This window comes from Bufo gargarizans, chromosome 6 (assembly GCF_014858855.1).
Source record: "Bufo gargarizans isolate SCDJY-AF-19 chromosome 6, ASM1485885v1, whole genome shotgun sequence".
In the NCBI taxonomy this organism is placed as follows: domain Eukaryota; kingdom Metazoa; phylum Chordata; class Amphibia; order Anura; family Bufonidae; genus Bufo; species Bufo gargarizans.
In genome coordinates, this window is record NC_058085.1 from 132,223,553 (window position 1) to 132,237,862 (window position 14,310).

At 43.3% G+C, this 14,310-nt stretch overlaps 1 protein-coding gene across 12 annotated transcripts in view; it reads left to right on the top strand.

Annotated features, from left to right (window-relative positions):
* Positions 1–14,310, top strand: part of HDAC5 (histone deacetylase 5) — a 107,108-nt gene that overhangs the window by 81,865 nt on the left and 10,933 nt on the right. For 8 of the 12 annotated variants that reach the window (XM_044295918.1, XM_044295916.1, XM_044295921.1 and 5 more), the window contains 10 exons: positions 3,734–4,002; positions 5,346–5,490; positions 5,600–5,711; positions 6,009–6,139; positions 6,398–6,529; positions 6,714–6,826; positions 8,414–8,527; positions 8,647–8,824; positions 8,987–9,177; positions 9,260–9,469. In XM_044295918.1, coding sequence (XP_044151853.1) covers positions 3,734–4,002; positions 5,346–5,490; positions 5,600–5,711; positions 6,009–6,139; positions 6,398–6,529; positions 6,714–6,826; positions 8,414–8,527; positions 8,647–8,824; positions 8,987–9,177; positions 9,260–9,469 — 1,595 coding nt within the window. The remainder of the gene's footprint in view (positions 1–3,733; positions 4,003–5,345; positions 5,491–5,599; positions 5,712–6,008; positions 6,140–6,397; positions 6,530–6,713; positions 6,827–8,413; positions 8,528–8,646; positions 8,825–8,986; positions 9,178–9,259; positions 9,470–14,310) is intronic. The other 4 variants (XM_044295919.1, XM_044295922.1, XM_044295915.1 and 1 more) reach the window with 1 other exon arrangement.

The window sequence follows — 14,310 nt, forward strand, 5'->3', positions numbered from 1 at the left end:
AATTCCTGCGCACTCGCACTTTCCCCCATCTCACGCTCTCTCCATGCAGCTTATTTTTCTGTCTATATTTAACAGTTTTTCAGAGTGATCACAATGAAAGTGGTAAAAGGTGATTAGCACGCACCCTACAGGCTCTCTCGCCCTCCCTTCTTCTCTCTGACATCCCCCTCCCCACATCGCGTCTCATTCCTCCCTCCATTCCGTCTCTTCCATAAGTCCTATGTCTCCACCATCACAGGTTCCTTATTATGTCATCTTAGTCTTCTTATCTGTCTTTGCTATTGAGTCGTTGTAGATATAATTCGATTGCAACACCCAATCTTTTCTCAGGCCAACTAGGGTTTAAACCCCAGTTTTCTTATAGAATGAAACAACATATTTAACTTGTCCTGATTCTGGGATACAGTGTGTATTTTATTCCAGAGCTGTATTCACAATTCTGCAACCTTGTTGTCAGACACACTCACTAACAGCATAGCTGAGTTCCTGTAATTTAGAGGAAATGTTAAGGTAGCCAAACATCTTAGGCTACTTTCACATTAGCGTTTTCAATTGCGCTATTGAGATCCGTCATAGGATGCGGAAGAAAACGCTTCAGTTTTGTCCTCATTCATTGTCAATGGGGACAAAACTGAACTGAAAGAAACAAAATGCTCCAGAATGCATTCCGTCCCATTTTGTTGCGCTCCCATCATGGACAGAATAACGTTGCAAGCAGCGTTTTTCTGTCCGCGATGTGGGGCGGAGCAAGACTGATCCACAATGTAAGTTAACGGGGACGGATCCGTTTTCTCTCACACAATAGAAAACGGATCCGTCCTCCATCGACTTTCAATAGTGTTCATGACAGATCCGTCATGGCTATAGAAGACATATTACAACCGGATCCGTTCATGACGGATGCATGCGGTTGTATTATGGTAACGGAAGCGTTTTTGCAGATCCATGACGGATCCGCAAAAAACCTTGCTGTTAAAGTAGCCTTAGATATCTGTCGGCCAAGCATGCATGTGTTCTCCACAAAGGATTTGGCATGCATGAAATGAATGTGCTCAATCCTTCTTTCTCCCATCATCTGCTGTTGAGGGAGAATTGGAATACGGTCATACACAGTTCACCTTCATCTAATGTGCACGGCCACCGTTCTTTTTTTTACTGCCTTAGATTGGTGTAAAGAATTCACTTCCTATGGTCACTAAGCCAACAATGATTTCAGCTCTGAAGCCTGCACAATTTTTATGTAGATTATGCATTTTACCATTAATTTGTGTAGCACCCCAAAATGAATAATTACACCCATTTAATACCAAGCCATGGGTCCTTTAGAGCCAAGGGCCAAGTCATAGGCAATTTTTAGGACCCGGCATATCAGACATTTATTACATTCTGTATACTGTGGCAATGCTATAAATGTCGGTGTTGGGTTTACCCCTTTAAATGTGGGGTTTGGCTGTTGACATCACCTCTGCTCTTGAACATGGAGGTTCCCTGTCAGGTTCGCCATTAGAGATGTGGCTCCCTCCATTATTGTCTTTGGGAGACACACAGACGAGCTGTTTTCAGATTTCTATATTTCACATCTCTTTGCTAGGAATCAGAAGCCCTATTGTCAGAATGACTGGGGGTCCTACGTTTATGATCTACCCAGTCAATATTCTATAAATCTTGATTAGTGGCAACTGCATGAGGGTAATCTCACACTTGCGTTAAAGTTTTCCGGTATTCAGTTCCGTCATAGGAGCTCAATACCGGAAAAAAACACTTCAGTTTTATCCTAATGCATTTTGAATGGAGAGCAATCCGTTCAGTACGCATCAGGATGTCTTCAGTTCAGTCCCTCTTACGGTATTTGGCCGGAGAAAATACCGCAGCATGCTGCGGTATTTTCTCCAGCCAAAATTCCGGAACACATGCCGGAATGCCGGATCCGGCATTAATTTCCATTGAAATGTACTAATGCTGGATCTGGTAGCAAGTGTTTCAGAAAACTGGATCTGATGTTCCGGTTTGCGCATGCGCAGACCTTTACAAATGTGAAAAAAATTGATACCGGATCCGTTTTTCCGGATGACACCGGAGAGACGGATCCAGTGTTACAATGCATTTGTCAGCTGGATCCGCATCCGGAAATAAATGCTATCCATTTGCATACGGAACTGCCTGCCCGAATCCAACAACGCAAGTGTGAAAGTACCCTAATATTGTAAGGTATATGCAGTCCATACAGTTTTCCACTTCTGTTAAAATTATGTCAAATTTTACCTAATCGTGCACATTTTAGAAATTTGGCAAGAGTATAATCACTGTGGATACAAATACATCAAACAAAAACCCCTATTTCAGTCTTTCCATCAATTCATCACGCATGAGTTAGCAAAGCTGAAATACTCTGCGCTTCTGTTAATTTTTCAGTGGTTTGTTTGGCTTATTTAGTCATGGCCACGTCTTGACCATTGGTTCAGATTGTAACATTTTATTCTGCTCTGTTCTTGGTCAGTTTAGTTGTTGGCACATAGAATTTGCTTTGATTAGGGCTCATTCAGACGGCGGTAGTGTTCTGCGGTCCTCACACGGCCGGCACGAGGATAGAAATGCCTATTCTTCTCCGCAGACAAGAATAGGACATGCTCTATCTTTTTTGCGGGACCGCTGAACGGAACTGTTCATCTTTTGTGGCCCCATTAAAATGAATGGGTCCACACCCGATCCACAAAATTGCAGAACAGATGCGTACTTCTTCATATGGTCGTCTGAAAATTCAAGCTTGTTTTTCAGTGACTACCAGAGGCTCCATAGAGATGGAAGATGAGCTTTTTAAAGGTTAATTGTGGCTAAGCTAATCATGGACTTGTGACTTCAGTTTAGCACACCAATAACATATTAATTGTTAGGTGGCCCATCTCGGTAGCCCCCACCAGTGTCCTCTTATGACATGTCAGAAGATAAAATTTGCTGTGGAATCATATAGAAACTTATAGGAAATTTCTATTGGTCCAGTAATTTTCATCCAGTGAGTGAGTATGGCACCCCCTGCCAAATAGTATGCCAGTGTGGTTGACTTTAGGGGTAGCGTACTGTTGCACAGCAATCACTAGTATCGGACCGCACATCATGGGGGAAGTTCCTCACTGGATCTTATTATTCTTGTGCTAGGTGACCCCACCTTCACCATCACCCATCCTCCCAACCCTTACCATCTTGTGCCTGTATCTAAAAGATTAATCTACCGTATATACAATTAAAACGAGATATCCACAGACTAATATTCCTCTATTGCTCATTTTTCTCTAGGTAAGCTTAGTACCTTAGTGCTGGTCTACAACTAAAGGGGTGGTGTGATGTTAGCAAAATGTCTTTTAGAAACAGCACCACTGTTGCCTGTTGGTTGTGTCTGGTACTGCAGTTCAGCCCCATTCACGTGCGCTTCAATAACAGATGTAGCCTATGCATACTTGCCAACATTGTAGCTGGTAAATTTGGAACTTCTTAGCCCTGCCCTGGAAACAACCAAACCAGCGAGACCGCCCACTTCTGGATGGCGCGTACATAAGCCAGACCCATTTTCAATCCAGGACAGCCTGAATTTGCAGAGGCTGTCTCTCAAAATTAAGGACAGTCTCTGCAAATTTGGAACTCTTGGCCATGCCTACAGACATCATTTCAGCTCATTAGGCTTTAAATTAATCCTAGGTCACCATACTTCTCTAACCATCTACATTTAATCTCTTCCAAGCAGTGGAGGTTACCCCTCTACTTTCTGCAACAGTGCCCTCTCCAAACAGCCTCCCCCCAAGTCCCGGGGAGTTGACACAAGAGTCACGGGCAACAAGTGGTCCCGGAGTGCCCATGGACACCTTGAGTCGGGAGCAGCAGCTTCAGCAGCAACTTCTTCTCCTTAAACAACAACAGCAACTTCAGAAACAACTTCTTTTTGCCGAATTCCAAAAACAACATGAAAATCTGACAAGACAGCATGAGGTCCAGATCCAGAAACACCTCAAGGTGGGACATTGTGTTCTGTAGTCCATAACTTTCTATGATTTTACCTCACCTCTCTCATTAACGTTGGTTTTGCTGGATTGTCTGGCAGTGAATGCTACCATTGATGTCTTCCACCGGCCATAAACAATAACCTTTTTCATCCTGCATTATGTGTTGTTGCTGCTGTTCCTCAGTCCTTTTGCTTGTTACCATAGTGGTTATTCCTTTTATGCCTTCCCCATTCCTTTCTCCACAAAGACCTAATCTGTCCAAGTAGCAGTGCATGACGTCTAGTCTCATTTTGGAGTCGTCTACTGCTTATTAAATAGGGAAATTACTTCTCATTAAACCTTTATCCTCATTTCCAGTCAGAATATTTAAAGTTTAAAAGGACTACCCCATATGTATGATTCACTTGACTGAAAAGTACATGACAATATCTTCCTAACGAAGCTAGAACCAGTCCTGTACCTCACATGGATCCAGAGATCTACCCATTCATTGCTCCAATTGCTTTGCTAGATGCTTTTCAGGCTGGCAGCTCAGGGGCATGTTCTTTCTCATGGGTGTGCCCTTTCTGCTACAGCTCTTTCTCTGTAACGATCATAGATTCTTATAGTAGATATGGCTGGCGGCAGTTGAAGGATAGAACTGTGCATGTGCGACCAACTCAGTCAGTTGACAAGCACATTCCTATACAGATTAAACACCAGAGAATATCTCACAACTGGAGCATTTTTGTGACAGAAAGTAAATTAAAATGAACTATTTTTTATGCTGAATCATATTAAAAGAACATTTACACTACCCCTTTAAAGGGATTCTCCAGTTTGAACAATCCCTTCTGGCTAGAAGTGTCCCTTGATAATGAGGTGATCACATAGTGTCCCCCTCCTGGGACCCCGACTGATCAACCATAATCTGTTGGACACCTGGCAGTGAGTGTTCAGTTTCCAAACAGCCCACCTCGGGAAAAATTAAGCATTACCATATATAGCTCCCATTAAAATCGATAAATCACATAGTAAATCTGGCATAAACTGCACCTACTTTGGAGACCATGACAGTTTTTCTGGTTTTTCACTAAATTGGGAAACCAGCAATTAAAGTTGAATATTTTACCATTAAAATGTTGCTGCTTTTTAGTGGCACACTTGACAACAAAACCTGGCACAGTCTGACAGGTCTCCCGTCTTTCCATTACTGAAATGATCCTCCACTGATGACATTACATATTTCCTATCAAGACACATGTAATGTATTCATTATGTTTTTATTTTCCTTCCTAATAAGTCCATTATATCCTCACACTCTTCCCACTGGTAAAAGGTGATCATTATTCCTCTCCTGTTTTCTATATGCAGCAACAGCAGGAGATCCTGGCGGCCAAGAGACAACAAGAGTTGGAGCAACAGAGGAAAAGAGAGAGGCAGAGACAGGAGGAAGCTGAGAAGCAGAGGCTGGAACAGCAACTTCTTATACTGAGGAACAAGGAGAAGAGCAAAGAAAGTAAGGGAAACTTGAGGGGCAGAGGTGGAAGGGAGTGTGTCAGTGATCTACAAGCTATGTTTAGACTGATCACGTTGTGGTGGCCTTTAACTGGTTGTATCCTTCCAAGGTGCCATAGCCAGCACAGAAGTAAAGCTGAAGCTTCAGGAATTTCTGCTCAGCAAATCTAAGGAGGTACCAGGCAGTGCAAACCATTCCATCTTACAGCACCCCAAATGTTGGTGAGTCCATAAATATTCAATGTGAGCTGTTCTCCAAACCTTTTAGAACCCTTTAGAACCCCTCCCTATTCTTGGACATTGGGCCCAGCACTTGTTCATATGTCCTTACTATTGTTTAAGGGGGGGTCCACACAACCCATATGAAAGGGTGATGTTGTTGACTTGACCTCGTCCCTCATCTCCACAAGCCTCACAGCAGAAAATATATTAGCTTTATGTGAACTAAATATTCAGAAAATTAATCTTGAGGAACTTCACCAACATCTGCAAACTGTCACCTTCTTGGTTCTTTTTCAGGGGAACTCACCATACCTCACTGGACCACAGTTCCCCACCTCAGGCTGGGTCTCCAGCTACACCTCCTTCATACAAGATGCCTCTTCTGGGAACCTGTGATGGCCGAGATGACTTTCCCCTCCGCAAGACTGGTATATAACTATACTTTGGGACTGAAACAGAAAATAATTTTTGTTGGCCTCGTATTTTTTATGATCCTATGTTTAACAGGTTGTCCTAGCTTGTGGTAGGGCGCTTTAAAAAAATACACAATTTCATGACTATAAGATGACTGGCTGTATAAGGCAGTAGATGCTCAACTCATAAATCATATTACTATTGGCCTGACTATAAGGGGTTCAGGATTTACAGAATATTACATTTTCAACTTGCTTGTTTTCCCTACATAGCTTCGGAACCAAATTTGAAGGTTCGCTCACGGTTAAAGCAGAAGGTTGCAGAAAGGCGCAGTAGTCCTCTTCTCCGTAGGAAGGATGGAACGGTCATCAGTGCTTTCAAAAAGAGGGCTATTGAAATTCAGGGTATACATCCATTTTGTCTCTCCTATTTCCAGATATGTTCATCCTGACTTCCTCCTGTCCTACACTAATCGCTGTTTTCCATTCGTTTTCCCCAATTATGTTTCATGATACCCCTTTATTCACTCAAGACCAAGTGGCAGGCCCAAGTGCTCATTATTGATGTATATTTTTTTTCCCCTTGTAGTTTCTTCTGTATGTAATAGTGCCCCCGGATCAGGACCTAGCTCTCCAAACAGCTCGAATAGTGCCATCTGTGAGAATGGGCTGACAGGGAGTGTGCCTAATATTCCCAGTGAGGTAAGTGGCATTGGTCCAGTACCTAATAGGGATAAAAATGTCGATAAGCTGGACCTTTTAGGTTGTGGTCCTAGATCAATGTCTATCAATGTGAGCAGAACCTTAAATAGACCAAGGGAACATTTACGAAGACTGGTGTTTTACGCCGGTCTGTCTATCCCCTGCTGGTGTCAGATGCACCACTATTAATAAGAGGTGCATGTCACTTGATTGTGGCTCGTGTTTTGGTCCGTTCATCAAAACAGATATTTTTTCCTGCAGAATCACTGGTGTAGCATTCCTGTATAATCTATGCCAGCTTCCTGGCGTAGATTATAATAAATGTGCCAGGCCAGCTATGGTCACCCCCCACCAGCCACTTTCCGTCCTGCTCAGCCCACTTTTTGGAAACATGCTGGGCTCTAAACCGACAAAAACTCACAAAATTTTGCGCAAGCATGCCATGCAGCAGACTTTACGACTTTATGATGCCAGTTTTCTGGCCTACAGGGATTGATAACTGTCCCCCACAGAGTTAAATGATAAATGCTTGGTTACCATGGCCACTGGGGGACTTAGGAGCTTAGTGCATAGTTCTTATTAATTATGCTTAATAATATCACAGTATACAGCATAATATCACAGTATACAGTATACAGAATTTTATTATTCAACTTGTCAAGGGATTTGCAGTCATAAAGATATATATAGAGAAATTAAAGGGATTCTCCCTTGTGTAAAAATTTAAATCTGATATCATATAGTACGTGGCAGTCTCTTTCTAGCAACCTTAGAACCAGTCCTGTACCTCACATGGATCCAGAGATCTCTCCATTCATTGCCCCAATTTGCTCTGCTAGATTTATTTCAAACCGGTAGCTTAGGCGTGTGCACTTTCTCAGAGGGCGTGTCGTTTCTACTGAAGCTGGTGACAGTGGAAGGATGGAGCTGAGCATGTGCTTCCATCTTAGTGAGCAGGACATAGAAATTAGAAAAAGAGCAAACAGCAGATGGCACTATACAGATAGATTTCAGTGAATAACTCAGTGGCTATACTACATTTTTAATTACAGGCAATTACAAAAGTATCTAAGTGCTGGGTTGAAAAATTTAGAATATTTTTTTGTGGGACACCCCTTTATTAGTTGTAAATTTACTCTCATTTCTGATGCTGCCACCTTGATTTGTTTGTTTAAATTGTCTTAGTATATGTAAGTATAAGACCTCACTATTCAATCATTTCCCTGCAACTCCTGAAGCTCAACAGATAATCGGTGCATTAGGTACAGATTTTTAGGCCCTGTCCTTAGGATGGGATATCAGTTTCTGATCAGGGGACTGTCTCCTGGCGTTATTAGCTGTATGAAGAGGCCATCATGCACCATGTTCAGTTGTGGCTGCTCCTCTGTCCCATTCAGTGACATGGACACAGAAATGAAGGTATAACTGAAGGATCCATGTCAGATTTTTGTGAACATGCAGATATGGAGATGACTAGTTTGCTCTGGATGAAGTTAATAGATCTAGAATAAAGACAGAGAAGACATGCTGGTTAACAATTGCCTTGAGGTATGATTGATACCTGTTTTATTTAATACTCTTCTTCAGATGCTTCCTCAGCAGAGAGTTCTCACCCTCGATGGAACGGGAGGGCCACTGGGGCTATACACATCTCCCTCACTACCCAATATCTGTCTGCAGGGAAGTGCCAGCAACCTCAGTGTGAGTACCTCTTCCATAGCATGTGAAAGTAGGATGTTTATGACCTTGAGAAATTCTAAGAGATGTAAAGGGAGAGAAAAATTGTAATGGAGGATGAAATGGTTGTATTAATTTTTTAGGGCCAGTTCACCCCTCAGGAGGGAGCAGAGCGCCAAAGTCTACGACCTGGTGGACCTTTCCTCAACACCAGCTCACTCTCCACACTGGATGGAGGGGAGATAACCCTGGGGGCTCCTTCTCTCCTGCAGCATGTACTGTTATTGGAGCAAGCCAGGCAACAGAGTGCCCTTATAACAGGTTACTAGCCTAGCCTTCTCATTTTTCTTGTTGAGCTTATCTTGACTTTTTTTCCTACTTTTTTTTCACCATTTTCCTACTACTTATCTGGTTTATTAGTCTTTCTTGTGTTTCAAACTTGTGTCTGTTAAGGTTTCTTTATGCTTCTTGGTTCTGATTTAGTTCCACTCCATGGCCAGTCACCCCTGGTTGGGGGAGAACGTGTGTCCACTTCCCTTCGCACAGTTACAAAGGGCCCACGACATCGTCCCCTGAGCCGCACACAGTCCTCCCCTCTCCCACAAAGCCCCCAAGCTCTCCAACAACTGGTCCTTCAACACCAGCACTATCTTGACCAACAACAGCTCAGCAAAGTAAGTAGGGCTGTTAGAGGGTTGGCCTTCAGTTCCAATCCTGGTTAAGTGACCTATTGATGAACGTCCTGTTATCTGCTAGACCGTGGAAGGAATACGCCAGCCACCGACCCATCCTGAAGAAACAGAGGAGGAATTGACAGAACAAGATAGTCGTGAGAGGTGTCGGGCCATCTTCACCCTGGATGGAGGAACAGAGAGTGAAGAGACACAAGAAGAGGAAGAAGGAGTGGAGGATGAGGATGATGATAGTGAGGGACGGACCAATGGTTCAGAACATGCATTTAAAAAGGTAGGAATATGTTTGAAATGTTATCCGATGTGGGGCAACATGTGTTCTTCTCACATGTCTGTAAATAAGACTTAAGTGCATCTCTTGACCTGGACAAAAAATGTATATTATCTGGAGACTCCAGTGGAACACTGCCACTCGAAATCACTGTAAAATTCTTTAAGAGACACTAACATCGGCAGAGCCATTGGAGAAAGAGGTAAAAGGTTTTAGGGGTTGTCCAGCCACAAAAAATTTGATAAAAAATATTTAATGTGGCTTAAATGAAATGTCATACCTCACTGATGCCCCACGGTTTTTATTCTGATGCTTTCCTGGTCTCCCACCTGTCTATAGTTCCTGGGCACATACAGAAATGTGACTGCTCAGCCAATTAGTGAAAAGACCATTGGAGGACCTGGAAAGTGTCAGTGAATAGTAGCAGTGCTGCAGTAACCAGCCATGCTGTGTTGTTTAAATGACTGATGACTGCTCTGGAGATAGTAGTGGGTCCCAGAAATGAGACCTGCACCTATCTGACATTCCTGGCATATCCTAGAGATATGCCACAAATCTTGAGATGGGATAAACCCCTTTAAGGTGGCCATACATGTAAGATACATATCAGCTGAAACCAGAGATTTTTAATAGTCAACTATTTTATGCGCATAAGGGTATCCTAACTGTGCTCCAATGACAGATGTTCAGGTATTGAGGGAAAAGGCATCAAAGCTCACAAAAAAAAACTTTAAATGATGTTCTCTTTTAAGATAATTGTAGTAGTTGTGGACTGGGGGTCTGAGCCACACTTGTCACTGAGGCACTTTGCCACGTATAATGCAGAGCTGGCAGTTTTACGTCTTTGGCACCAGATGGTTTCATGTTATGGCCCTAGGCTAGGCTTGTATGGTTTATATATACATATGGATAGTTTAGATTGCTGTTTTCTGTTTGGTTGCTATGAGGCTCTGTGCTGTCATGGGGACACAGACACCTCTTTTACTGGGACCCATTGCTCCTCTTTATCGACCTAAGTTAATCATGTGCACTAGACACACTAAAAAGTTATTTTATTGACTGTGCCTAGTGAAATATTAGACCAAATCACGGCACTCAAAAGAAAGATTTTTTTTTAAACGAAGAAATAATTTATTCCATCCTTAGGGTGCACATATGTCAATTGCGGCCAACGTTTTGGTCCATCCCAGACCTTGTTCACGGACGATGTAGTTAGAAGAGACCATAGTGCAGGGTGGCTTTCAGAGGATGGAATAAATGATTTCTTCATTTCAAAAAAATCTTTCTTTTGAGTGCTGTGATTTGACAGATTATGACTAAAAGTGGGTTTCGCCCCCATCACTGAGCACCACATTACAATACCCAAGTGGAGTGCCAACCTATTTTTCTCTTCCTAGTGAAATATTGAAACTTTTCTGCATTTCTTACAATATTTTTTAATACATTTTATTATAAACTGCATTGATCCAGGTGGGTGTGGAGGAGAACTCAAAGATCTCAATCCTGAGTGTCAGTAGGTATTGTCCTGCAGTTTAGAGGTTAGCACTGGTGTCCTAGGTTTAAGTCTGATCAAGGACATTATCAGCATGGAGTTAGTATATTCTCCCTGTGTTTGCGTGGTGTTTCCTCTGGATACTTCAGTTTCCTTCCATACTTCACACTTGCTTTGTTGTTTTTTGGCGTTGAGATCCAGCAGAGGATTTCAAAACCGGAAAAAAATGGTTTTGTTTAGTCCTCATGCATTCTGATTGGAAAGAGATCCGTTCAGGATGCCTTCCATTCCGTCAGCATTCCGTTTTGTGACCGGACACAAAACTGCCGCAAGCTGCGGTTTTGTGTCCAGTTATTGAAACTGAACAAACCGGATCCAGTAAAAACTATGTAAATCAATGGTGACGGATCCGTTTTTTTAGGAGCCAAAAAAACTGATCCGTCACCCATTGACTTTCAATATATTTAGTACCAGATCTGGTTTGTTCCGTCTTGATTTCACGCAACTGCATCGGAACGGATGCATCCTTATGTGCAAAATTAAAACGGATCTGTTTATTTCTGCTTTTTAAATCCTCTGCCGAATGTGTGTTTTGATGTAAGAGCGCACAGTTCATTGATGAGGAGCGCGGAGTATGACTCATTCATTAATGACTCACCTACCCCCCCCCCCCCCCCCCCTTTCCTGTGACTCAGACTGTTCTAACATCCCCCTCCCCCTTGACCTGCTGTGAAAGGCAATGGGGGCTGCAGGTACCGAGAAGGAAAGGGATTTATTAGTCCGAGGATGGAGACAATGCAGGATTTTTTATGAATGAAAAATGCTGCAGAGGAGAAATGGGTATTATTCAGTCAGATGCTGATGTGCATCACTTCTGTGACTATACCATGCAGACAGACAGGCTGAGCTCTGCAACATCTCACATATCCATAAAACCCTAGCTTCCCCCAAACCTGAACGTTCAGGTGCCTGCAGGGCAGACTGGGAACTTGAAGTGGCCCTGGAAAGAAAAACCTAAAAGTGGCCCTATGCTTTAGGCAAGTCCAAATTGACAGAAGGTGGGATGACACAAGCAGGTGGGGTCAGCAATACCATAGTGCAAAATACCGTCCCAGCAGAACTCAATAACATAGTGCAGCACATTATTCTGCCCAAAAAGCTGTCCCTCTCTGGTGGCCATCATTAGCTGCCATTTTCTGTCCTACTCCTTCTTCAGTTGTTTCTGATTAAAGGGTTTCTGTCACCTGAAAAATGGGTATTCAGCTGGCTGACAGTAGCGATGTGCTAATGTCAGCTGAACATAGCTATATTAGTGCCATCTCACTGCCTGCCGCCGTTATTGAGAAAAACAAACTTTTATAATATGCTGATTAGCCTCTAGGAGCCGGGGGGCGTTGCACCTGCTCCTAGAGGCTCCGTTTGCCCACCTCTTTTCACGCCCTTCTTCTCTTGATTGACAGGGCCAAGGCAGCGCTGCTCTCCTCCCGCCCGCGGTGTCTGCAGTGTAAATCTCGCGCAGGCGCAGTGAGGAAATCAGCAGTCACTGAGCGTCCTTCCCTCACTGCGCCTGCGCCGAATACTGAACGGTGCAAGACACCGCAGGCGGGAGGAGAGCAGCGCTGCCCTGTCAATCAAGAGAAGAAGGGTGTGAAAAGAGGTGGGCAAACAGAGCCTCTAGGAGCGGGTGCAACGCCCCCCCGGCTCCTAGAGGCTAATTAGCATATTTTTAAAGTTTGCTTTTCTCAATAACGGCGGCAGACAGTGAGATGGCACTAATATAGCTATGTTCAGCTGACAGCTACTGTCAGCCAGCTTAATACCTATTTTTCAGGTGACAGGAACCCTTTAAGATATGGAGCAGAGGGCTTAGGAGGTGAGATGCAGGCCACAGCAGTTGAATTCAGAAGGGCCTGTGCGGTCGCCGGCTAGGTACTTGAGTTCCTGATTCTCACAATTATCGCTAAGAGCTCAACAGGGTCGACAGGTTGTAGTCCGCAGGATTCAGGAAGCTGGGGCTAGGTTTTGCAGGGTCCTGGCAGAGCTTTTTGCCAATAGTGATTTCATCCACCAGTGGTCAGGTACCTGAGATATGAGGAACTTTTGGGCAGGGTCCTCACATTGGAAACCTTGTGGTCCATGGGGTTTAGGAAGCTGAGATATGGGGAATTGTTTGGCAGGGTTCTCCTGCTGGGGGGGCTAGTAGTTGACACTGATTTTGTTTTCCTAAGTAGTACAAGTAGTGGCATTTTAAGATTTAGGAGTAAAACACTGATTAATGACCCTGTCATTTTCATCTGATCCTCCATTAGTTCAACATGCATGTTTGTCCTAGCCGAGCTTGCATGGCAGTTTGGGAATTGGGGTGATCACTATGAGCTGAACCACTTTGGTGTATGCATGGCCACTTTTAGTCTTCGAAAGAAAATCATTGCTGACCACAGCTCTCCAGTGTGGGGATTGTGTGAAACAACTCCCCGTATCTCAGCCTCCTTGACCCTGTAACATAAAGTGGGAAATTAGGATTACTTGCAGTCATATCTACATTTTTAGTTCATGGGTGGAGTGCAATATCATTGATAGATCCAGGCTACAATGGTCACGTTTTATACATTTTTCGAGGTGGATATGCTGTATCTACATTGGAGACTCAATGCTACCTACATCTTATGAATTTATCTTGTATGCGCCACACACTCAAATGAATATTGTACTAATTGCATTAAAATATGATACCGTTTTTAATATCTGGTTTATTAGTGGGTAAAATTATGTTTGTACTTACCTCCCCCCCAGGGGCCACCATTTTTTACGCTATTAACATAACTGCAGTTCAGAAGGACCTCTGCTGGTCAATCAGGGTATTGCTTTATGTCATACAGAGCACGCGTGCTAGAACTCGACAGCCGTGTGTTTCATCTTTTGTGAGATTCATTTTTTTCTACTGTTCCCTGGAGATTATATGCAGCTGTTGTGCACAATCTACAATGACCACTGAAAAGCTGTCCCCATCTGTGTTGCAGGCCTATTGTATGATGAATGCATCACAGTGTGACATTGTGTATTAGACTATGGCAGGGGTCAGCAAATGTTTGCACTCCAGCTGTTGTGAGACTACAACTTTCAGTATGCACACTCGCTTAAATGTTCTCAGAAATACACTAGAAGAGAATGGAGCATACTGGGAGTTGTAGTTTGTAGTTTCACAGATGCCGGAGTGCTGGAGACTAGAGTGTCCCATTGGACTAGAGAAGTTTACGTTCAACTTGAGACCATTAGTGAACCTGTTGAGACAATTCTCATCCTTGAAAGCAGGTAATCCTCAGTAGAAGATTCAGAGCAGGGAGAGTTGGGG